This window comes from Biomphalaria glabrata, chromosome 2, assembly GCF_947242115.1.
Source record: "Biomphalaria glabrata chromosome 2, xgBioGlab47.1, whole genome shotgun sequence".
Classification (NCBI taxonomy): domain Eukaryota; kingdom Metazoa; phylum Mollusca; class Gastropoda; family Planorbidae; genus Biomphalaria; species Biomphalaria glabrata.
Genome location: NC_074712.1, coordinates 63,249,196 through 63,275,340, shown reverse-complemented (window position 1 = coordinate 63,275,340; position 26,145 = coordinate 63,249,196). Strand labels below are relative to the sequence as shown.

At 33.8% G+C, this 26,145-nt stretch overlaps 1 protein-coding gene across 4 annotated transcripts; it reads right to left on the bottom strand.

Moving 5' to 3' along the window:
* Positions 1–2,181: 2,181 nt before the first annotated feature.
* LOC106063829 (cyclin-dependent kinase-like 1) lies at positions 2,182–26,145 on the bottom strand. 4 transcript variants are annotated; one of them, XM_056021876.1, is made up of 13 exons: positions 26,066–26,145; positions 23,534–23,767; positions 22,068–22,262; positions 20,923–21,101; positions 20,283–20,395; positions 20,010–20,149; positions 18,534–18,821; positions 16,674–16,981; positions 15,940–15,969; positions 12,242–12,325; positions 11,474–11,700; positions 9,830–9,936; positions 2,182–6,172 (listed from the first exon to the last, which is right to left on the bottom strand). In XM_056021876.1, the coding sequence occupies exons 2-13, from the start codon at positions 23,699–23,701 to the stop codon at positions 6,113–6,115; spliced, it is 1,899 nt and encodes a 632-aa protein (XP_055877851.1). In that variant the 5' UTR covers positions 23,702–23,767; positions 26,066–26,145; the 3' UTR covers positions 2,182–6,112. The 4 variants fall into 4 exon arrangements, with proteins under 4 accessions (XP_055877851.1, XP_055877852.1, XP_055877853.1 ...); XM_056021877.1 differs by having other exon boundaries at positions 11,474–11,697; XM_056021878.1 differs by lacking the exon at positions 15,940–15,969.

The following is a 26,145-nucleotide window of genomic DNA, read 5'->3' as shown; positions in this document are numbered from 1 at the left end:
AAAAAGATGGGCATTTTTGCATATTTTCTGCAGCACACAGTTCGTGGTGACTTATGCTTGAATTAGGTCAGCTAGGATGCTGTCAACTACAAGTTATTAATGTATGGAAGGAAACGAAAGTTCAAAGCGCTTAAAATAACGAAGCTGTACACATAAGAAAACGAAATCTTTTCATATTTTTTTTTTTTTACAAACAGCAGAAGTTAAAAATAACCACATCCGGTGAATGGAAGAAAAGGAAAGTGGATTATATAGAGCCAGTCATCCGGTGAAATCTTTTTTTAATAATGTTCATTCAACGACACCAATTCTATACTTCTACAGCAGGTCAAGCGTAACCAACACATTTTGTCATATCATTACGAAACATTTGGGAAGAAGAAAAATCATGTACATGTAGATCTTGCTGTCGAGCGTGGAGACCAAAGTATAGGCGAAATCAGATCACGAATGAGATACACAGGACTAACATCAATTTAGATTACATTTGTAACACTCTTTTGTTCCCCTGGCAATCAAATCATTAAATAAGAACAATCTGGTATAGACTTTGTCACATGTAAACTATGAGTGAGTCTGGTGTGAATGTACACTTTGGTTTCTTATCGTTATAATGTTTTTTGTTTGGTGTTATGAACAAATTGTAAGACAAATTTCCATACGGATAATAAAGATTATTATTATTCCTTCTAGAACGAAAAGAATATTTAAATAAACCTATACTTTAAAATAAACACAAAAAATTATCATAATTGTGTCAAATGTTAGTGTTTCTATGTGCTAGCATAAAGTTACAGCTATAGGTGGTACGGTCAATGTTAACCACTTGATAAGTTCTTTTACTTTGTATACGCAGAGACAGACACACCCAACAGGTGGGATTGCCATACAAATGCATTTGGGTTTAAAACTTCATTGACAACTAGCCCTAAATCAATCCTCTGCAACGAGACCGCCAAAAGCAACTAATTCAAAAGTATTCCACAGTCTTCTAGTCAAGCCAACTAGTCTGTGTATGTAGATATTTTTGTTGATTTCTAAGAATGATGCAAGCCCGGTTGTAACTTTAAAAATACTGTTAGATAATTGTACACGTTATTTCTCCCACAGCCCTTCTAGGACCAAGATGAAACTTTACAGATCCATTTATTGTACCTAACAAAGCGTGAAGCAATTTAAAAAATTAACAAATTAGTTTTTACTAATTAATAATTAATTAATTAAATTGTTGGATATTTTAAAAAAGAAATAACTTCTACATTATTGAGATAAACAGTTGTAAGTGTGGCGTTCTCCCCCATAGATAAGCTTTCCTTTTTTTTGTTTCAGGAAATCTTTTTTGCTTGTTTTTATTTGAATTGAGCTTTAAGAATAATTCATTGATTGTATCTCTGAGTTGGGGGGGGGGGGGGATAGCCATGGTAGCCGTGTAGTTAAGTTCTCATTATCCAAATAATACATCACACTAATTCAAATACTGGTGAAGGCTGAAATTTAAGACTTTGGTTTACAAGATGTCCTTAAATCCACCAGGCTCTATGGCCATGGTAAGGGCTAGCTGAATCTTATTGAAGAAATCAAAAGGTTGTCAATATGTGTGCTGGCCACACAATATCCTTATTCACATATTATCCTTATTCAAGACATGCCAATGAAGCAGTATAAAGTAGCTAAATTTGCTAGATAAATAAAAGACATGAGGGTCAACTTAACTACTTATAAGAGCAGACATGGCTGCCTGGTCGTGCGGTTTACACGCTGGAATGTCGTTCGGACTTATCGATGGTCCCGGGTTCAAACCCTGCCTGCTCCCATCCCCCGTCGTCCTGCGGGAGGTTTGGACTAGGAAGTAATTGTCTTCTACTCTGAAGGAACATCCGAAATAAGTAAAACATTTTACAAACATCTTTTATTTTAACATGCATTTGATTATCATTTTAATTAAAATATCGTAGTAGTTACTGTAAATAAAAAAAACTTAAACCAAAATCAGAAAGTTTGTTGTTTTTTTTTGGCTTAGTAAAACATACTTGACACAATTTTATTGTGAATCTTCATAAAACAATAATTACAAAAAGCAAATGTTAAACAGAAAAATGCATTTAAAAATACCAAAACATAGAAATGTTTAAAACCCAAATGGAACTGGCAAGGAAATTACTATAATCCAAATCTGGAGGCTAAAATTATTTTCCATCTACAATAATAAGCAAAGAAGTCAATTCTTTATTAGTTTCTGCATAGATGTACTAAAGTTTTTAACATTTTGATTAACACAGCTTAAAAAAAAAATAATAATAATAAGTCATAATCAAACCACAAAATTTAGGGGAAAGAATAAAGCATATATGAATACTGCAAAATGTGAACAATTAATACTGTTGATTTGATTTCACTGCAAGCAGCATAAAGACATTAAAAAAATCGTGAAGTTATTGAGTGAACAGGTTGGTTTGAATGCATTCATTAAGAAGGTAGATGAATAAAAAAAAATTGTATGTTTAGTTTTATTATTATATTGCACACACAAATATAAAAAAACAAAACCCAGTGATATGTGAAACAATATGACAATATTTATGAGAACGATGATTATATGAAAGTTAAGTGTTATATATTTTTAAAAGTATTCATTGTAATATAAAAAAAAAACTTGGTAATTTTATATCATAATTTAACTTAATCTGGTAAGTATAATATATAATATCCTGTGTTGGCTATTAGTTCCAAATCAGAATTGGAATACAATATATCTATATTAGAAGTTCTCTAACAAAATTATTTTGATATGTGAAACAATATGGCAAAAAAGAAAAACACTGTATTATCATTACCATTATGACACAATGATGGATTACTGTTATATTATTTTAGAAATAAGACCTAACTTTTATATTTATTCAATATTCATTCCAATTTAAACAAATCATGGCAGCTTTATATCATAATTTAACATTAACTGGTCAACATAATAGCTAACTGATGACAATTAGATCTAGATCTAACAACATCTTAGGACATTTCAGCATATTTAACTCCCTTATCCGTATTATCTCAAGGTAATTTGTAGTCACTTTGCCTACTCATAGCAATGAAAAAAATGTACAGTATTAAAACAAAAAAAATAATTTCCAACCAAGCACTTAATAAAAATGAGTCAACTTCAATTATAAAACTACTTGTATTTAAGTTTTATCATAAACAACAAAATGTCACTTACATTTCTTGAAACTAGTGATCACTAGACGCAGTATCTCACAATAAGAGTTATAAATCATATATAAATATTCAGTTCCGTTCAATGCTAGTTCTGTTTTTACCTGAGTTTTTACTTTATCATCAAACAAAAAACGTCCAGGTTTAAATAGTGACAACGTCACGAGGGCAACATTAAAACGCTTCTGTAGTGTACGCAGTGCTGACGAATCAAACAGCATCAAAATAAATGACGCATTGCAATGTAATACTTTTAAAGTTGAGTTATTGGAAACATAAACTGGTGGGAAGCGTGGTCGAGAGGCTAAGTGCGCTTGGTCTTGGCTACCTAGAAGGGGGCTAGAGGTTCGACACCCGACTTGGGCAGAGTTGCGTTTACTGAACGCCTAAAGGCAGCACGGAAAACCAACTCCTAGATACCCCCTCCCCCCCCCCCCCCCCCACACTGGTCCACAAATGAGATTGGACAAAAGCACTCTGAGAATGCTATAAGCATGAAAGTAGCGCTATATAAAAGCTATAATAATAATAACATGCCTTTTGAAATACTTTCAGAGATGGGTCATTCAGAACAACAAATATATATAACTGGTGAGAAGTGCAACAGAAAATAGGAACTTAGAGTGAATCTCATGATTATCATATCATTCAACTCACATTCCTTCATTAAGGATCTTTGAAGTCCCAACCCTGTCTAGGTTCTAATTCTATATTTTAAGAGATTTAAATTGTACCTTTCGCTGGTTGAATAAAATATTTTTTTCTGCTCTATAGTTATGAAGAATGTTGGTTTAAGAAATATCTAATTGCACAAGCTTATATGTAAGCTAATACCACAGAAAAACTCGGCAGACATTCTATTTATGATCATCATCATTAATTTACACTTGATTGAGAGCCTAGCTGGCATGGTCAGGTCCCCCTATTTGCTCCTATAAACACAAGGCTTTTTGGGGCTTGATCTAGCCACTGAAACCATTTTTCCTACTTATGATTAACTTCTACTTCTGTTAGCTTACATTAGAAAAACTTAGCAGACTTAGAAACAATAACCAACATTCTATTCACTACACATTAAAAAAAAAAAAAAAAAAAAGCTAGCACTTATAATGAAAACTTGGAAGTTTTTACAAGTGGTAAAATGTAAATGTCAGTGAAACTCATGAAGAGAAAGGAAAGAGTGATCACTGAACTATATACATCATAAAAAAGCTTAGAGATAAACACAGATAAAACCCCAAGAAAATGCACAAGAAAATAATTATGTTTGCAATATACCCAAAAAAATCTTGATCACAATATTAAAATTAAAACTACTTCAGCTGGTTAAGAAATATTTCCTTTTAGTGCAGATATTTGCTATGGCAACTCTTCTAAATTTCACATCTCTCACATTCCTTAAATGCTGTTGTAAAAAAAAAACAACCTAACTAATGCAATACTTTCTATGCATTGGAAGGGAGCAGAATTGGGATTTTATAGCAGGCATTTGAAAAGGGAGCTAATTAGGATAATGAAGCAGGCATTTCATAAATTAAATCATTCAATCAAATTACAAGTCATATTACCAACTGAAAGTAATTGCTGACTTCTAAGATACAAAATATTATACACAAAATCTTGTATTAGTCATAACATTTCACTCACTTTTCAGCTTATTTCTTGACTAAATCAAATGATTAAAAACTCTTGATTAATTACAATGAAGGTTAATGATCAATAATGATAATGTATTAAATGCTCCCCATTATGCACAGCAGATACAAATACATGTAGAATGGGTGATTAGAAGTTCATTCAACTGCCAAGACATTTATATTTTAATAATTAAACTTAATTTTATTTATCCCTATAGTATCTATTACACAGTCCTATAATAATAGAATCACATAATTAGGCCTGTAGGTGAAAAAAGATATCAATCACAGAAGGCCAGTAGGTTGATGCAAACCCAAACATTTATTATACCATCCTATAATAATAGAATCACATAATTAGGCCTCTAGGTAAAAAAAGATATCAATCACAGAAGGCCAGTAGGTTGATGCAAACCCCAAAAGTTAGCAAATAGTAACAAGGCCCATTATGACATCAGTATCACTTATTCAATGACATTCTTAGCATAGAAAAATATGTTTAGAAACTTTATATATAAAATATCACTCTTGAGTATTTTTGAAACATAAGTAGGCAAGTCACTTCTCACAAACAGTTACCTCCCATGTTCAAGATATGATTGTCGGTTAAGTGGGTATGAGATATTTACTTGAACAGAGAATTATTTTAAATGCTGAATTTAAACTATGGAGATATTAAAACATGTTTCTAGTTCATCAATCAAATCCAAGGGCGCGGTGGCTGAGTGGTTAAGCACTTGGCTTCTGAACCTAGGGTCCTGGGTTTGAATTTCGGTGAAGACTGGAATTTTGAATTTTGGGATTTTTAAGGCGCTCTTGAGTTCACCTAACTCTGATGGGTACTTGACATTAGTTGGGGAAAAGTAAAAGAGCTGGTCATTGTGTTGGCCTGCTTGTTAACCATTGGCTAAAGAAACGGATGACCTTTAACATCATCTGCCCTATAGATCACAAGGTCAGAAAGGGGAACTTTACTACTTTACTTTACTAATCTAATCTGAGTGCTTTTCCACAAGAATAAATAAATTATGGAATACAAATTTCTTCTATTTAAAAAAATGGACTTAAGTTATTTTGGTTTTAAAAAAAGTTCATTGTTTGTTCAGATTTCATGTTAAATCCATGGGAAAACAGAATCTGCTCAGCAACAAACAAATAATAATTAAATAATTAAAACTGAACTGTGAGCTGCAGCCTGAGTTGTTTTGACTTAAGTGATATTTATATGGATTAATGTTGGACCAATGGATATGAAGGCATCAAACATTAGGAAGTGTTGAACTCTGACCCTCTCTCTCATGACCTGTGGTGACCTCCATCTGAAAATCAAGAGAAAAAAATGGTTTCACCAGTTCTACCTTCTCTATGGAAAATATTTGTAAAACGACAATTTTCAAGATATTTTATTAATCTTTCTCTTAGTTTCATCAACCTTGTTGAAAAAAATAGGTAAAGAAAGAAAGAGGATCCTAGCAATGAAATTGAAATGCTACAGAAGGATCCTAGGTGCCGTTATCACAGTTAAAGACCACATCACAAATGAAGAGATTAGAGGCAGGGTTACTACAGCGATTGGACCCCACAATGACCTGCTAAATATTGTAAAAAATTGCAAACTAAAACTCTATGGCCATATATTATATAAGGTTTTTGGGGCATGCAATGACCTTTATTCAGGGAACATTGCCAGGAAAAAGAGAAGAAGAGGCAGACAGAGAAAATGATAGGAAGACCATGAAAAGAATGGATAAGCCTGCCATTGAAAGAGATTCTATCCAAGGCAAAAGACAGAGAGGAATGGAGAAAGATGTTCAACTAATTGTGTGTGGTGCCCCAACAGACTAAGGGATAGGTTAAGGTGAAAGAAAGAAAAGCATAGCTGACTACTAGTTATCCTCTCATAGAAATAGCCAAGTTATTTATCGTTCAACCTCATGTCTCCCAACACAACGCCCATATCATAAAAGAACTTGAATAACACCATACTAAATGAGTATTCTGTAACGGTCATGAGACCCAAAAGAAAAGCCCTTGCCCAAGACAGGCACAGGCAACAAAAAAAGAAAACTTAAATAGGCTTTTGTGTGTAGGGCGGATGTTTTTGGTTGTGTTGGCTCTGAGCAAAGTACTTGGGGCCTAGCAGATGTTTTTTGGTTGTGCCGGCTGAATAGAATCTGAGCAAAGTACTTGGGGTCTAGCAGATGTTTTTTGGTTGTGCCGGCTGAATAGAATCTGAGCAAAGTACTTGGGGCCTAGCAGATGTTTTTTGGTTGTGCCGGCTGAATAGAATCTGAGCAAAGTACTTGGGGCCTAGCAGATGTTTTTTGGTTGTGCCGGCTGAATAGAATCTGAGCAAAGTACTTTGGGTCTAGCAGATGTTTTTAGTTGTGTTGGCTGAATAGAATCTGAGCAAAGTACTTGGGGCCTAGCAGATGTTTTTTGGTTGTGCCGGCTGAATAGAATCTGAGCAAAGTACTTGGGGTCTAGCAGATGTTTTTTGGTTGTGCCGGCTGAATAGAATCTGAGCAAAGTACTTGGGGCCTAGCAGATGTTTTTTGGTTGTGCCGGCTGAATAGAATCTGAGCAAAGTACTTGGGGCCTAGCAGATGTTTTTTGGTTGTGCCGGCTGAATAGAATCTGAGCAAAGTACTTGGGGCCTAGCAGATGTTTTTTGGTTGTGCCGGCTGAATAGAATCTGAGCAAAGTACTTGGGGCCTAGCAGATGTTTTTTGGTTGTGCCGGCTGAATAGAATCTGAGCAAAGTACTTGGGGCCTAGCAGATGTTTTTTGGTTGTGCCGGCTGAATAGAATCTGAGCAAAGTACTTGGGGTCTAGCAGATGTTTTTTGGTTGTGCCGGCTGAATAGAATCTGAGCAAAGTACTTGGGGCCTAGCAGATGTTTTTTGGTTGTGTCGGCTGAATAGAATCTGAGCAAAGTACTTGGGGTCCTAGCAGATGTTTTTAGTTGTGTTGGCTGAATAGAATCTGAGCAAAGTACTTGGGGTCCAGCAGATGTTTTTGGTTGTGTTGGCTGAATAGAATCTGAGCAAAGTACTTGGGGTCCAGCAGATGTTTTTGGTTGTGTTGGCTGAATAGAATCTGAGCAAAGTACTTGGGGTCCAGCAGATGTTTTTTGGTTGTGTTGGCCGAATAGAATCTGAGCAAAGTACTTGGGGTCTAGCAGATGTTTTTTGGTTGTGTTGGCTCTGAGCAAAGTACTTGGGGTCCAGCAGATGTTTTTGGTTGTGTTGGCTGAATAGAATCTGAGCAAAGTACTTGGGGTCCAGCAGATGTTTTTGGTTGTGTTGGCTGAATAGAATCTGAGCAAAGTACTTGGGGTCTAGCAGATGTTTTTTGGTTGTGTTGGGTCTGAGCAAAGTACTTGGGGTCCAGCAGATGTTTTTGGTTGTGTTGGCTGAATAGAATCTGAGCAAAGTACTTGGGGTCCAGCAGATGTTTTTGGTTGTGTTGGCTGAATAGAATCTGAGCAAAGTACTTGGGGTCCAGCAGATGTTTTTGGTTGTGTTGGCTGAATAGAATCTGAGCAAAGTACTTGGGGTCCAGCAGATGTTTTTTGGTTGTGTTGGCTCTGAGCAAAGTACTTGGGGTCCAGCAGATGTTTTTGGTTGTGTTGGCTGAATAGAATCTGAGCAAAGTACTTGGGGTCCAGCAGATGTTTTTGGTTGTGTTGGCTCTGAGCAAAGTACTTGGGGTCTAGCAGATGTTTTTGGTTGTGTTGGCTGAATAGAATCTGAGCAAAGTACTTGGGGTCTAGCAGATGTTTTTTGGTTGTGTCGGCTGAATAGAATCTGAGCAAAGTACTTCGGGTCCAGCAGATGTTTTTGGTTGTGTTGACTGAATAGAATCTGAGCAAAGTACTTGGGGTCCAGCAGATGTTTTTGGTTGTGTTGGCTGAATAGAATCTGAGCAAAGTACTTGGGGTCTAGCAGATGTTTTTTGGTTGTGTTGGCCGAATAGAATCTGAGCAAAGTACTTGGGGTCTAGCAGATGTTTTTTGGTTGTGTTGGCCGAATAGAATCTGAGCAAAGTACTTGGGGTCCAGCAGATGTTTTTGGTTGTGTTGGCTGAATAGAATCTGAGCAAAGTACTTTGGGGTCTACGGTAGTTCCAGGAAACTAATAATGGAGTAAATGTCGTAGAAGGGGGAGACAAATATTTTTTCGTGAGCTAATCGTTTTCAAAATTATTATTTCCCTTGTGTCTCCACATATCTCTACTTGTGAAGTTGAATCTGTGTGTTATGTTCATGAAAACTATATTGAGTTTTTGTTTAAACAAGAGACTTGTTCAGGTTTATTTAAAGTTGTACATTAACAATACAATAGGCCTACATCGGTTTAGCTGTACAGTTAACTAGCTATTTGGAGCTACTAATTAACCACCATTCATTAACAGGAAGAAAATGGCTTTGCTTGTTTTTGTTTGTAAAATGTTTTTGTTTGTAAAATGTTTTACATAATTCGGATGTTCCTTCAGAGTTGAAGATAGTTTACTTCCTAGTCCAAACCTCCCGCAGGACGACAGGGGATGGGAGCGGGCAGGGTTTGAACCCTCGACCGTCGATAAATCCGAATGACAGTCCAGCGCGCAAACCGCACGACCAGGCAGCCATCCAGATGTGCATCAGATGTGGCCAAATTGGGTTTCTCTGGTCATTCATATGAAATACTGCACTCATCCTTCATCTTCAGAATCAAATAAAATGGCTAACTAAAGATTTCCTACTGGCCATCTAAAATAATTTTAATACAGATAAGGCTATTTATATTACCGGCTCCTAAGACATTTGAGTCTACGAAATAAACAGTCCAACATAACAAAACCAACCAACCAGCCATTAATTTGTGCATGTGTTCAGACAAATTATGCAGATACTTTAGTCTGACTAACATTAGATCTCTATTGAATTAGTCAAGGAAAAATACTGAGTTTAGGAAAAGAATAAACATATTTACTTGTGAACTGCTAGAGGTCAAAGGTTCATTGTTGTTTATGTGAGGGATGCTGGAGAAACTTGACTTCTTGAAAGGACTCAGCTGCTTGTCCTTGCCCTTGGTGTTCACTGAGAAAATAAAACTTACATATAAGAATCAAAAGTGTTTCTAATAATGTATAATCTATGTCATGTATAAAGTACTGGATAAGTCGTATTCCCATCCATTCATAGACAACTAATTATCAAGTTGAATTAGATTTTTAAAGTGCATAGGAAGTATAGTATGCTAACTATTGTAAAGAAACGCAAGCTTAAAATATATGGCCATATTACAAGACCCACGGGGGCTCGCAAAGACCTTCCTTCAGGGAACAGTACCAGGAAAAAGAAGAAGAGGCAGACAGAGAAAGGGATGGGAGGACAACATAAAAGAATGGACGGGTCTACCATTGATAGAGGTTTTAAACAAGGCAAAAGACAGGGAGGAATGGAGAAAGATGGTCGACCAATCCTGCTTGGTGCCCCAACAGTACAACAGACTAAGGGATAGGTAAAGGTAAAAGGTAAAGGAAGTATAGAGTTGGAATTTTTCAAAAGGATGTGTGGGAGATGTTTTGGTCTTCATAATTCTACAAAGTATCAGAAAGTAATTTGTACAACTAAAACAAAGCATAAACATTGGGGAGCTATCCTTTTCACATAGACCTTGCAACACTCAACCACTTGAGGCTCTTTATCAGGGGAGACCATATTTACCATATTTTTAACACATTTATGCAAACAGTTGTAGATTTGTTTTCAAAAATATTTGTTTTTATATTTGTATTGTCAAGTTATCAAAGTTCTGTTATATTAAGTATGGTACTACATTAACACACACAAACAAATGTTTACTTTTTTTTTTTTAAAGAGAAAAAAACTATTTAGTATGCATTATAAGTTAGACATAATTTAAAACAATTATAAATCTTGTAAACTGCACTTTTTCAAAAATTTTTAAATTATAACAAACACAAACAAAAGATTGAGCCTTTACAAAACAATTAGATCAATTATAAGACATCAGTTAGGCCAGGTTCACATCTAACTTTACAATCACTTTCACCAATCATTTGATCTGCTGACCGCTGGGGCACTACACAAGATCTGTCAACCTTCTTTCTCCATTCTTATCTGTCATTTGACTTTGATATAATTTCACTCAGATGTTCTTTCTGAAAATATTGAAGCCTGCGCAGGTGGACCACTTCGGGGGCCAATTTTGAGTTTGTGTTTCCACACAAACTGTCTTTGTAACCTTGTTCTTTATGATTCAGGCAACCTGTTCTATGCTCTAAATACACTAGGGATGAAGGAGCACTTGTACAAATTTGTCCTAGAATATGGAATTATAATGTGCCTTCATTTAAAATTACCATGCATTACCACTAAATCAATTATTAGTTACTTTACTAGCTGTTGATTGAATTGCTAAAAAAAATTTACCTGACCCTAAGCTACCTAAATCTACTTAAATATACCTAATATGACAAGAGAAAAAAAAGTCTTACCATATAGAAATGAGACATAAAACTTTCTTTTTTTATCATTATATTTTCTCAATGTTTTCATGGATAGTTAAGTTATTTTGTCCAGGTATTATTCAAGTGCTTAACAACCTTACCATCAGCGGCTCTTTTCACTTCTGGCAAACTAAGACCCGGCCGGTCATCATGACTTTTATCAAGGTTAACTTGACTTTTATTCTTCAGTTTCTCCTGACTATCCTCCTGAACTGAGCTTCTCTCTATCAGAACTGACTGGGGCGAGGTGGAGGCGCTGTAGTTGTATTGTGTTTTAGAAGGACTTTTCTTGGGGAACTGGCTGACTTTTTTAAACTTTTCATTGCTTCTAGACAAGATGGAGAAATAAACGACTTCAAACATAACAAAGTATATTTCTTGCACCGTATGCGTACGTCTAACTTTTGTAATCACAATACTATGATATACGTATATTTTTTCCTGAATAAAATAAGGACAATAAATAATGGACCTAAACTAGCCTATCCTTTATTGATGAATTCAGTGGTAAAACGCCTAACAAAGGAAAACAAGATATAGTTAATTGATGTATTATTATTCACAATGCTACAATGAATAGTATCATGTATAACCTCAGCAGAATTGCAGCCACAATTTTTACAGAATATAACAAAATGACTTAGAAAAAAAAATGAAAGGAAAAATCTTTTTTAAGGGGGACTCGAATTTTCAGGTTACGTCAAACAACTAAATGAAACATGATGACAAAAGAATACAAACTAGTCTGACTAATACCTTGTTGGCAAGCTTCCTTGTTGATCTAATTAGTCAAAGCATTTTTAAACAATTGAAATAAATATACAACTTCTGAATTCGATGAAATATATGAACATAGTAAAGAGAAAGACCTGAAGGTAGATGTTCTGTTTCCATTCATCAGTGGGTTGCGAGGTGACCATTTCTCATCACTCTTTAGCTTCACGATGGCAGGACTAGAAAACAAAAGATTTCAAACACATTTTTTTCCTATTTGCTATTCTAAAAATTGTAATTTTAAAACGTTAAACATCTAATGTCTTAGAAACACTTATTTTGTGTATAATTTCTTTAAAATTACTGCTTGAAATTTAAATCTATACTTTCACATTTCAAAACAATGCTCTATACAATCTGAAAATATGCTTTCTGGTATAGTTTTGTGGAGTTATTACAAAAACTAAATAGTAAATAAATTTTAAAAAATTGTTTCAACAAACCCTATAATGTTTACCATGTGACTAAAAGTGCAGACACATTTTTTTGTTGCTTTTAATTAGAAAAATTAATTGAATCAGAGATGCTACTAAAAATGAGCAAAAACTAAAATAAGCTGAATTGAAAAGGCTGTTTTTTTCTTTATGATTATAACTTTCCTTTATCTAAGATTACAATCAGAAAAATTCATCTGTTAACAGAACCTACTTTTAGAAAACATATTCTGTTCTTATCACCATGAATAGTTTAGAACATATACAAATGTAGAAATACAGAGAACTAAAAAAAAAGACACCTTTTACTTAATCATATAACTTTAACAGTAAAGATTTTTATTAACTCTTTCTCTCCTAACTAACGATACCAACATTGATTCCACCAGAATGTGGTAAATAATTACGGAGAGAAAGAGTTAATATAGTAAAACAAAATGTGTTTGTCAGACTAAATGACTCGATGCTTTTGCACATGCATTTTTCCCCCTTTTTTTTCTTAATGTCTTGGTGTTACATTATGTTTGTTAACTGCACTATAGAAATTAAATTATTATTATTAACAAGCATGAACTATTTCCAGCTGAAATACTTGAGTAGTTCACACTTCTGGATAGACCCTTTAGTTAGACCTTTCTAGAATTGGAAATTCATTCCAATAACCGTCACCCACAGAACTAGTTTGATCATGAAAGCATGTAGTAATGTCAACATATTGCCTTATCCTATAAGCCCATTGATGTAGATCTTTGTTTGTTTATGGTTAGTTACAGATTTCCCTTAAACTTTAAAGACTATTATCATAGATATCAGCTAATAAAGTTTGAAAAACGTTTACAGAACCAAATTTAAAACGTTAATTTATGTTATAAAAGATTTCAAATAATTAGTGATTTAATAGCAACTGGAATACACTAGTAAGCAACTACGCAGGAGAAATATCTAATCTTTGAAAAGAAAAGAAATGCAGTTTATGTTGCTAATTGATTTGTTAAAATAAAAAGTAATACATTGTCCACAAAGTAAATGCATGTTACTTATTACTAGCCTACTATATTGACCTAAGACACAACAAAAATTGTTATTTGAAAAAGAATTAAGAGACAATAGCAATAATTTTCTTTACATAATAGCTTATAAGACAACAGAAGATTAGTACATAGTCATTACTGAATATGATTGTATATTAAAGAGTTACATCTACTTTGTTACAAGAAGACTGAGGTGAAATGAATGGTATCAATGGGAAAGAAAATTACATGGGCCATTCTTGATGCAGACAAGTACCTGGCTGTTAAGATGAAGCTAAAAAAATAATCAATTATAGTATGTAAGTAGTATAAAGTCAATAGAATACATCAAGACATTGTGTCCGTAGTGGTAATAAAGCTTTAGATGTTATTTGGAAATGAAATCACTGAGTACGTAATAGAATTTATCAAGAACTTGAAATGTGATATAGAATTTTCAATAAGACTGTTAAAGATATAGTCTGTGTAATTTGCATATTTGCAAATTGTTAGCAGTTGAATTATTTATTGAAATTTTTAAAAAAATTTCCTGAAAACCTAAAAATAAATCTATGAACTGCTCTCTGATTATTTGAAGTCTTAATTAATTTTTAAACAAGACTTTTTTTTCCCTAAGACCAAGAATTATTGGCTACCTTCATTTTAAAACAACTTCGACTTTTTTCTTGACTGGCAAATTAACACTTATCTGGGTGTTAGAAGAAAAAAGTCTGCTGGACTCAGACCAATTATGAATACCTTCATCATTTTCATCTTTGCATTCCTCATGGAACATAGGGCCTCAGTAAAAACACGCCACTCTCCACAGTCTCTTGCTAGTTTTTGCTCCTTCCTGTCCTCTTGGCTTCGTCTAGTACACTGCATTGCCACATTCTTTTTGGTTTTCTTCTGCATCTTGTGCTTGTCTAGCTCTGCTGTTGGTATCTTTTCTAAGGCTGTGACCAACTCATCTCTGCTTTCTCTCTGAATACTGGTACCTTTATATTAGCATCAGCAAAGAGTTCCTGTTTTGGTGGCTTAAGATGCAGCAGCACTCATAGATCAGCACTCATTGATTTGTTGACACCAGCACTAAGAGATTTGTTGACTAAGACTAAGACAGCTTTATTGATCCATATGGAAATTTGTTGTCATTACAAGGACTCTTTTCTCATATAAAGACAACACAACAGAAACATACACATAAATAGAACAGACACAACGTTCAACGATTACATACAGGCATCTTGGTCCTTTTCATGTTTCAATGACTGATGTGACAACAATACTAACATATCTATTGAACAACAAATGAGACAACATATATTTGGGAAGCTGAAGATTGAAGCATCAAAACATGCCCCTCTGGAATGTCACTAGAGAATGTTGACCATGTCCACCAAAGCTGCATACTTTATTGAGAGGCCCAAATACAATACAGTGCCCAGTTCATCCCATATATAAGACTGATCATATGAAGCCTACAACATAATGAAAATGCAAAAGAAAAAGTGTAGATGGATCTGCTGACATCTTATTTAAAACTTCCTTTAATATCTAACAAAATGGAAGATAAAATCAATAGATTTACTCGATAAAAAAAGGACATGATAAATGTGTTGAATGTGATTTCACCAGGCCTACAAATATGTTTATGACTTAATGTGTCATTTCATCCATGGCACAAAAGATTTCATAAATGTAAACAAGACATGATGTCAAACAGATAGAAAACGACATAAAAGCCTGATACAGTTGTTTTTTTGTGGGGAATTTCAGTTACAAAAAAGAACAATTTTAATTCTGAACAACACTATACACTTTGATGTTTGTGGTCAAGTTGGATATTAAAAAACTATCAATCTTTTCAATTTATGTAAACTATATAAACTAAACTAAATAAATAAATCTTCCAATTTAAATTGAATAATTTCAACTCTATGAATATATAAAATACAATCAATAGCATACAATAGTATATAAACATATTTATGGTCAATTATTTAAAAAAAAAATAATTAAACACTCTTTAGAATGTGAATCTACTGGAAACTATTTTTATAATCAGCGCAATATAAAAATTCAAGATTGCAACTCAACTCTAAGCCCTGAGCTAAGACTTATATCAAAGTAAAGCATACACAAATGTTTAGCCTCAACGTTTTATTTAGAGAATTATTAAAAAACGTGATTAAAGTTAATCAACCAGATATTTGAAGTTTAGACAAGATATGAGTTCAAAAGGTTTTAGTGAAATAATTTGTGTTGAGTTAGCGTGGCATAGTGCTTCACACTTCAAAAGTTTGTAGCAAAAATAAAATAAATAATTTTTGTGTAGAGGTGGATCACCTTAAAAATGTAGTATGCAATTTTGGCATTCTGAAAAGAAAATTATGTATTCTTGAAAATTTCAAATTGAAGTGCTTAAAAAAAGACAAACATATGCTGCTCCACAGAAAATTGTTTTTGTAATTTTATAGAATTTATAGGCTAGTGAAAATTTCATTTCTTAAAACATATCAAACTTTTTTTTAAAAGTCAAGTTTTAATTTATTTACACATTTTAAATATTAGCATGTCCTGGGGTGTTATTTACAGCAGATGATGTAGTCAGGCACAGCAAGTCAAAAGGGACAAGTCTTTTTTAAAAATCTTTTGAAAAAGAACAATTAGAATCTCAAAACTGACTATAAATCTTACAAAAAAAAAACAATTGCCTGTTAATAATGAAATTGACATTAAAATAAAAATAAAAAAAAAAAACCACCATCTGCCAAATCTGGGTAACATGGATACAATATTTAGGTTGTTTCTCTGCTTTAAATTTGCAAGTAAAGAAAGTTTCTTTTTTTTTTTATTTAAATTTTTTTTTTCATGTTTAAAATGGTTTAAGTAGGACTGATCACAACACTTCGCATAGTATTTCATTACAAGTATGTACCAGTAGTTAGAATAAATATTTTTTTTAAGGTCATGTAAAATTATACATAATAAACTTTAGAATGTTTGTATTAAACCTATTTCTTTATTGGATTTTTGTTCAAATAAAATGTGAAAAGTTTCTAGGAAGTAGGTTTTCTTACCGTGTTTGATGGCTACTTGTTATTGGTGGAATGCTGCCTCCATTCTGATGGGAATTCTGTGGGGCATGCTCTCTACTCTCCTTGTCATGATTGTCAGTGGTTACCTCCTCTTGTGAAATGGCGTGAGAGGCATTAGAATTGATAATTGCAGTGGCAGTGGTCGCTGGAGGTAAACTTATGGCATGATTGCTTTGGTTGACAACTGAGGCTGTTGAAACTGGTTTGAGCGGGATTTGTTTAGCAGGAACCTTGGAGCTTGTCTCTGTTGACTTTTTATTAGCTTTATCCTCAATGATTGATTCCTGAGACTGATATTGTTATAAATAAGTGTATCATATTCTGTGATTCATGGTATAATTAAATGTATCTTATTCTGTGATTCATGGTATAATTAGATGTATCATATTCTGTGATTCATGGTATAAAAAAATGTATCATATTCTGTGATTTGTGGTATAAATAAATGTATCCTATTCTGTGATTCACAGTTTAAATAAATGTATATTCTGATAATTTTTTTCTAACCTCTAGTAGACTAAAAATCAATAGTATTTTACCAATGTTTCAATGTCTCTATTTCTGCTACAATAAATATTATTAATGATATAAAATGTATGCATAGATATGGATCCGAGACATGGGTGCTTTACAGAAAGCAAACAAGACTTCTTGAATGCTTTCACCAAAGATTTTTATGCTCCATATGACTATATGCCTAGGGCAGTCTTTTTGGTGTGCTGAAAGATGGTTGGCACAAAAGAGGTGGCCCCAGAAAACACTTTAAAGATTAGGCCCTAGCTCGCTTTAACTGCGCTGGATGTGGCAAAAAAAATGCTGCACTCCTACTTAATATTCAGACTTGAAGACAAGCCTTATTATTGTGCATATAAAATTTGTACAAAAGGAATCTTATTTTTATTTTCTAGTGAAGCTTTGATATTAGAATTTTATAACAAAGGAAGAAAATTTAGAGAATTGTATCAGCTTTTAGCATGTTTATAGTATGAGTAAACTATTGTCAAAACCGAATGAATGCTGTACACAAGTTAGGGGAAACTTTGTACACAAGTCAGAGTGAATGTTGTAAACAAGGGTTAGGGTTCTCAGTGAGAATGTCAGAGTAAATGTTGTACACAAGTCAGAGTGAATGTTGTACACAAGGGTTAGGGTTCTCAGTGAGAATGTCAGAATGAATGTTGTACACAAATCAGAGTGAATGTTGTAAACAAGTGTTAGGGTTCTCAGTGAGAATGTTAGAGTGAATGTTGTACACAAGTCAGAGTGAATGTTGTACACAAGGGTTACTATTCTCAGTGAGAATGTCAGAGTGAATGTTGTACACAAGTCAGAGTGAATGTTGTACACAAGTCAGAGTGAATGTTGTACACAAGTCAGAGTGAATGTTGAACACAAGGGTTAGGGTTCTCAGTGAGAATGTCAGAGTCAATGTTGTACACAAGTCAGAGTGAATGTTGTACACAAGTCAGGGGGCATGCTGTACAGTTCCTAAGAGTTTAGTATCATCAAGTTGAACAATATTTTCATGTATAAAATTAAAAAGAAACAATGAATAAGACTCCCTTTAGTAATTAATACAAGCCCTGTCAAGTAGCATGCACAAAATGTATCTTTGTGATGTCTGAATGTTGGTGTTGTACAATCTAAAGGCGATGAGTCAAATGAAGAAATGACCCCAGACATTTGGAGTCTCAAATATGGTAAGACTTATAGGTAGTTTTAAAATATGATAGAATGAGGCATGGTAGTTATTGACAGTTTTAAAATTTGATAGAATGAGGCATGGTAGTTATTGACAGTTTTAAAATATGATAGAATGAGGCATGGTGGGAATGAACTCACTTCTTTCATGTCTGTTTTTTTCTTTTTCTTGACAGCTGCTTTTATTGTTTTGTGATTTTCATTTGTGTTTTTAAGTTTCTCCAAAGTTTCATTGGAGTTTTCCAAAGAATGCTCTAGAGTTCTGCACGTTTCTTTTCCCCTAAGGTTGTGGCTGCCTGAGTGTTCTTGTGCTATTTTCTGACGTAGCTCTAATACAAAACGAGGTCCAAATCCATCCTTGGTAAAAAGATTATGTTTTAATAGATCTGTACAGGTAGGACGCTGATCTGGGTCTAACTGAAGACACAGCTGAAATACACAATCAGGATCACAGTAATATTTTTTGACAAATAAGGACTACATTATTAACAGAGAGCTGCAGGGCATTCCCTTATAAGATATACTCATGTATGCAAGCGGGACATGAAGCTCTTCAGAATCAACACAAAGAGTTGGGAGGAAGAAGCAGTACAGGACAGATCCACATGAAATACAAGAAGGAGGAGCCCTGAAAAGCAGATGATCACAGCAGAAGTAGGAAGAAGGCTGAAAATGTTGCTCAACCTGTGATCATGGATGTGTATCTAAGACTGGCCCATTTATTCACATGAGAAGTTGCTAATGAAGAACATTATCTGCTTAAGATACAAAATGCCAGAGGCATTATTAACATATTATGTTAACCAAATCAAGATGTTAAAAAATTAAAAATATTAAAAATCGCCTTTAGGATAGGCGTCCAACCTGTGGGATAGGTTCCAACCTGTGGGATAGGTGTCCAACCTGTGGGATAGGTGTCCAACCCAGCTCAGCTGTTGACTAGTAAGTAGTGCTTCTATACTATCTACACCTTCAGAAGAATTATTGTTTATTTGTAAGGTAGTCTTGCCAGCCTATGCCCATTATGGAGTAAATGCCCCTTTGATGGAAGCATTACAGGAGTATTGGATGCCTCCTATAGAGCATCCAGGTCTCAAAGCCATACAAAAGTGTGGAGGCCAAAACAGGAGCTGCCCCCTGGAAGAGCTGCAAAGATCAATCAGGTGCTATTTCACCTTCAGCAGCATAGAAAAAAGCAGCCAGCAGCAGATGGTCTCTGCAAGAAATTGCTGGAGAGATCTCATGAAGGTCCCAACACACACATGACAAAGACCTGATCACAAGCAATTTTTTTCTCTTTTGACCAAAAGAAAACATAAGATTAAAAGAAAACATAAGATTAAGTCCTATCTATTTTCTATTCTCAGGAAAACAAAACTGTTCATCTATACCCTAAATGCTTTTTTGAAACTCAGCATCCTTATTACTAAGTTAATTATGTGCTTAAGTAACAATATTGAGCATAGATAATATACATTAGGCCAATATAGCATTAAAAAGGTCATACATAACAATGCAATAGGGCATTATTAGAAAAATGGGTTTAATTAAAACACTTAAGACATATTAAAATACGTTTACATAATGATTAATGTGTTTGTTCATTTTCATTTTTACCTTCATAACATCTACAGCCTCCTCAGAAACACGAGGATATTTTTTCCCAAAAGGTGCAACCTCTTTCACTTCTGGCAGGCGCATGCCAACAAAGAGAGGATTTCGGTGGAACACTTCCTTGTGTCTTGAAGGCAGATTTCCTGATAAGAAGAAAGAGATTGTTGTTTCAATTATCTTTTTTCTTCGTGCCGAATTCAAACAAATTTACAATACAAAAGTTTTATATCTTTTTCATCACACCAACTCAAAGAAAAGATAATAAATCAAACTGACCAAAACATCTGATGATGTGATACAGCTGGTCAATATCTGAGTCTCCTGGAAACAGAGGCTCACCCGTCAACATCTCTGACAGCAAGCAGCCAATAGCCCAGATGTCAACTGCCCTTGAAAGAAGACAAGAAAATATTTCATTAATTAATATGAGGCAGAGAAATAAGGGAATTTTTGAATAATTGTAAACATGTTTTATGGTATATCATAGACGTAGACCATATTTGACTCAACGTTTTTTCTTCATTAATTTTTTTTAGATTTTAGTAAAGGAAAGAGAATTTAAAAAAAAAATGCTTTACTTTATACATGACAAGTTTTTATACCTCCCAATAAAAAATAATGAATTGTGGTGGCTGAGTGGTAAAGTGCTTGGCTTCCAAACCAATGGGTCTCTGGTTCAAATCTTGGTAAAGGCTGGATTTCAGGATTTTAGGATGCACTGAGTCCACCCGACTCTAATGGGTTCCTGACATTAGTTGTGGAAAGTAAAGGTAGGTAGTTAGTCCTTGTGCTAGCCATATGACACCCTCATTAGCCATAGAAACAAATGACCTTTGCATCATCAGCCTTATAGACCGCAAGGTTTGAAAGGGATACTTTACTTGTTTTTCTAATAAAAAATAATAGATTGTCATACCTGCCATATTTAGTATCTCCCACTAAGAGTTCCGGAGCTCTGTACCAACGAGTAGCAACGTAATCTGTGTAAGCCTCACCAGGCTGGGCCAATGTCCGAGCAAAACCGAAATCACAAATTTTAACAATTCCACTCTTGCTGATCAGCAAATTTTCTGGTTTAATATCTCTGTGAATTATCTAAAAGAAATACAATAAAATTTCATTATAGTTTTTTTTTTATTTCTAAAATCTAAACAATCAAAACATTTTTAAAAAGATAGGACTACAAAATTCCATAACAGTTTTTATTGAAGCTTTGCCATCAATATAAAAATTAAATTTGAAATGTAATTAATGAAGCAGTTGTAATTGACTTTGTTGACTTAATCTTTAATTGAACTTTTTCATTATTATTATAACAATGTCTTAGAACTTTGGAAGTATAATTGATATATCAGTTTTGGACATAACTTAAGAAATGAAGATTATTATGTCCTAGACCAAAACTTCAACAGGACTGGGTAGTTGCCTTTGGGCATGGCTCAAACTTGGGACTATCACAAGAGGCCCTCCAAAGCAAAAATCCATGGCCAGTTGACCATCTAGGCTCACTAGTTACTGTTACTGACAAAAGACCTACTAAATTACTTCCCCATTGCATCAATAAAGGAGATGCGGTGGCTGAGTGGTAAAGTGCTTGGCTTCCGAACAGGAGGGTCCTAGGTTTGAATCCTGAGATTTTTTATTTTGGGATCTTTAGGGTGCCTCTGAGTCCGCCCAGCTTTAATAGGTACCTGACATTAGCTGGGGAAAAGTAAAGGCAGTCGGATATTAAGCTAACCACTTGAGATCCTCATTAACCGTGGGCCAAAGAAACAGATGACCTTTACATTAGTGGCCCTATAGATCACAATGTCTGAGAGGGGAACTTTACTGTTACTTTTTATTTACTTTTATCAATAAACTATTTAGGAACTCTGAGAGAATTAATTGCTATGCACCAAGGCGAATGGTTATTGAATTTGACTTGAGATGATTATATGCTTTAAGACTAATTTGTTTCACGATATTCACACACAAAATTCTTATTGCAGTTAGAGAGTTATGACATGAGTAAAAGATCATATAAAACCACAGGATGACACACAAGACAAGATAACTTACATTATGTGAATGGCAAAACTCCGTCCCTTTGAGTACTTGCCATAAAATTCTTCTGCAAGTATTTTCATCCAGCCCATTGGGACATTTTTCAAGTTCATCTAGGATGGTATGGTCAACAAATTCAAAAACTAGGTAGAGCCGCTTGCGCTTTCGAAATGTCTCAATTAAATTTACAAGATTATCATGGCGCAATTGCTGAAAATTAAATATATTAAATATAATGAGCATTATATTTAGGCTGTGACATCTGTGCATGTAAGTGTGTGTTTTTGATCATTACGTATATTCATATTGTATCTTATCTTATATAATACAGACGTTACTTCAACAAAGAAGATGATTACGTCCTACGCGTCATGAATTTAGTCATGCATATTAACCAATGACTTAAATTCAGCCAAGTCACTGGTTTTCCTGGCTAGCTCAGGCAACCCATTCCATGCTCTAATAGCACTAGGGAAGAAGGAGTATTTGTACAAATTTGTCCTAGCACTGTTTCTACAGAGAATTCAAATAAGGAAGACTAATAAACACAATAATAAATCAAAAGAAACAACTTCATATTTTCAAGAGTAGACATTTAAGCTTTCATTTTTTAATGTCACATCCTGTCATTAACACCTATATAGAACTGGGGTGATTGTCCAGGCGAGTCGTGGAGTTTGATTGCTGGCTACTGCAAATCCAAATCCAGTAACATTTTCACAGGGTTGAGCTGCTATGTTCTCACTCTCAAAGCTCACAATCATGAAATAAGAATAAGAGGAGCGACTTAACCCATGGACACCAATTTTTATAAGCACTGGCATAGCTATGTTATATATATAATGTAAAAAGAAATAACCACACCATACAAACTGAATATTATTAATTTCAAAAGTGCCTACAGATCAGCAGAAAAAAGTTGACTAGAAGAAGAAATAGGAAACTCTTGTAATGTTGTTCATGTGTTCTATTGTAGCAAAAATAATTGCTAATATATTTTAATACCACACAAGAAAAAATGGCTATCATTTATAGGAAAATACATTCTTCATTCACGATAGCTTCAGGGTAACCATGATGCAAGAAGAAGTCAATCATTTTAGTGTTTTTTTTTCTGTGAAGTCATCGTCATCTTGACGCAAAGTTGGACCACACACCACTTCATCCCAATTTCCCACACTTTTACATCAGCACACAATTCATTTCTTTTCTGCCATGATAAACAACAACATTGTTAACCTTAAGTTAACTTTAAGTATATTTTGGGTTAATTTTTCTTTTGTTTTTCTTTGGTCTAAAAGGGTTTCCTATATGCATGTTTATTGTATTTTCTATACCAGTACAGTTGTTCACCCCATGCAGCGGTAAATATTTCTACTCTTCAATTTTGGAGTTAATATTTGTATTTACAAGGTGAACTCTCATAAACTTGTATAGTCTTATAAACTTATATTATCTAATTGAACAATTAATCAACTTACCTTCAGCATCTTGATTTCCCTGAGAGCAATTTTTTGAACAATTTTATCATCCTCTGACTCCAGAAACTTTTTGATGGCCACTAACTGACCTGTTTCCTTGTGTTTACATTTTAACACCATACCATAACTGCCCTCTCCGACTAATCCCAAGTTCTCATATCTCTCCATCCCTAAGATGGTTTACTGTTGATTTTTTAGTCCATTACTACCTATGACCTTTAAGTGTACATTCATCTGAAAAAGTAGAAAAACAAATTAAATAATGTGTTTGTTTGTTGTTGTTATTTTTAAACTCTTTCTCTCCGCAATTATTTGTCCACGTTTTGAAGGAATTCTTCATTCGCTCTTTACTATTTCACTACCCCTGTTACGATTGGGCTTCAATAGCTTTGTTGGTTATCAGAAAATGTTGTATTTGGTATAGAATTAAAGGGAAATGCATAGTCTTTTTATATAACACAAAGTCAAGTTTATAAAATTAAACATTATTTTATTTTAATGAGGTCAAAATCAACGATGGTATCGTCAATTAGGAGAGAAAGAGTCAAAGGTGGAGGAAGAGTGAGGTTAAATCAGGAAGACCTTTATTTTAATTTTTTTTTACTAATAATGTAAAAATGCAAAAGTAAAAAAAAAAAAAAAAAATGGAGGATCTATATAATTAAAATGATGCTCGCCCTAAATAAATCTTTCCAATTAAAATTAATTAATTAATTTGTTTTATGTATTTTGGGTGTTCCTTCAAAATTGAAGATTATCCAAGCCTCAACCTCCTGTAAGATGGTGGGGGATATCAGCGGGAAGGGTTCAAATCCTGAGAAATGGATGACTGCCTGGCCATGTGGTATGTGTGCTGAACAGTCATTTGTTTGTTTCAATGATGCCGGATTTATACCCTGCCAGCTGCCATCACACGGTCATCCTGTGAGTGTTTGGACTAGGAAGTAGATTGTCTTCAAATCTGAAGAAACATCCAAAACATTTTACAACACTATTGAGATGACAGTCCAGAGCACATACCACATGACAAGGCAGCCATCCATTTCTCAAGCCAACATTAAACAAGAGTGTCATGAGAATAGAAGAACCACCACCTGCTTTGAGATTTCTTCAACAAATAAAACATACCCATTTCAATCAGTTAAACTAAAGAACATTACAAAATCCTTGTGGATGACATGGTCCAAAAAAAGGATTATGGGTAAAAAATCATACATTTTGCATCACAAAGGGAAAAAAAAAACAAGTCTTTACCAGATTCCAAATCTGAGACCTTCAATCACCAGTGAGTAAAGTAAAAATATCACTACTTCAATTGATACGTTTACATAATTCCAATTTTAAAAAGTGTAATCCCATATTTTCCTGATGTTAGCCACTGCTAATTCATAACTCAATTAATTCATATTAGATCTTTATCTCTATAATATTAATATGAAAATTTGAAAACATTTTGTAAAAAAAATTAATGATTTGCATTCTGACAAGTTTTAGTGTTCCTAGGTTTAAAACATTGTCCAAAACACAGATAATCACAATGAATAAAAGAAAAGAATGGACTAATATTCATATGTACTAAGTAATTGTTTAATTTCAGCTTTAAGAAACTAAAGAAAAGTGTCTAAAAAAAATTGTTTTAATTTCAATAATAAGTAAATGGAGATTAATGTAAGGTCTAAAGATGAGGGCTTTAACTTTGTGTAGTCTAGTAAGTTTTTTTTTTTTTTTTTTTCCAGTGACTGAAATAAATGTGATATTTTCATATACAGAGTTCTTAAAAAAAAAAAAACTTAAATCTCAAGCATATTCTTGTGCAAATTTTGTTCTTCGTGTCAATTAGTTATTGACTTTGCAATAACTAGCTAATTTACTGGCTATACAGGAGCCCATTCAATTTCCAAAATCTAAATTGAATTTGTTCAAAATGCAATAACTAGCTAATTTACTGGCTATTCAGGAGCCCATTCAATTTCCAAAATCTAAATTGAATTTGTTTTTGAACAACATAAGATAAGTTCTCCAAGTTACTAAAAGTAAGTTTCATGATGTTAACATTTATAAGGATTAATTAATGATTTAACATCTAAGAGGGAATTAAGAAATCTACATTGTAACATTCATTTATTAAAAGTGTCAAATGAAAATATTATAATGCATCTGATCTCAATTTGTTTCATTTTATCATTGAAATTTGAGATAAAAGGAACGTGTACGAAATTTCATGCGAATCCATTGAACAGTTAATGAGATCTCTTACTAGATCTATACTCTTGTGACAGTAGTCAGTGACTGAGTCAGTAGTCTGAGTAGTCGATCTAGATTAGAATGATTAGAATTACTTGAATTAGATAATGATAATCTAGAATCTAGAGAGAGTCTAGATATTTTGCACTCGAGTTGAAGGGCGGCTTATTTATAATATAGATAGATAGATTCTATATAATTTGTTAATCCAGCAAATATTTAGATTAATCTAATTAAAATAACACAGAAATATTAATGGCAACTTTTAGATGTAAATTATATTCTTACAAAAGGTAAGCATGTTGGCGATAGTGTCAATAGTCACATTACAATAAATGTCCTGTTTCCAGTGACAACAAATAAAATTC

Bases quoted from the DNA above. Each gene is read 5' to 3' on its own strand.
- LOC106063829 (XM_056021876.1), bottom strand. From the start codon at position 23,701: ATGGAGAGATATGAGAACTTGGGATTAGTCGGAGAGGGCAGTTATGGT. The intron at 22,263-23,533 runs GTAAGTTGATTA...TTTAATTTTCAG, and splicing joins GGGAAATCAAGATGCTGAAG to CAATTGCGCCATGATAATCT. The intron at 6,173-9,829 runs GTAAATATGTTT...CTTGATTTTCAG, and splicing joins TGACCTCTAGCAGTTCACAA to ATGGAGGTCACCACAGGTCA.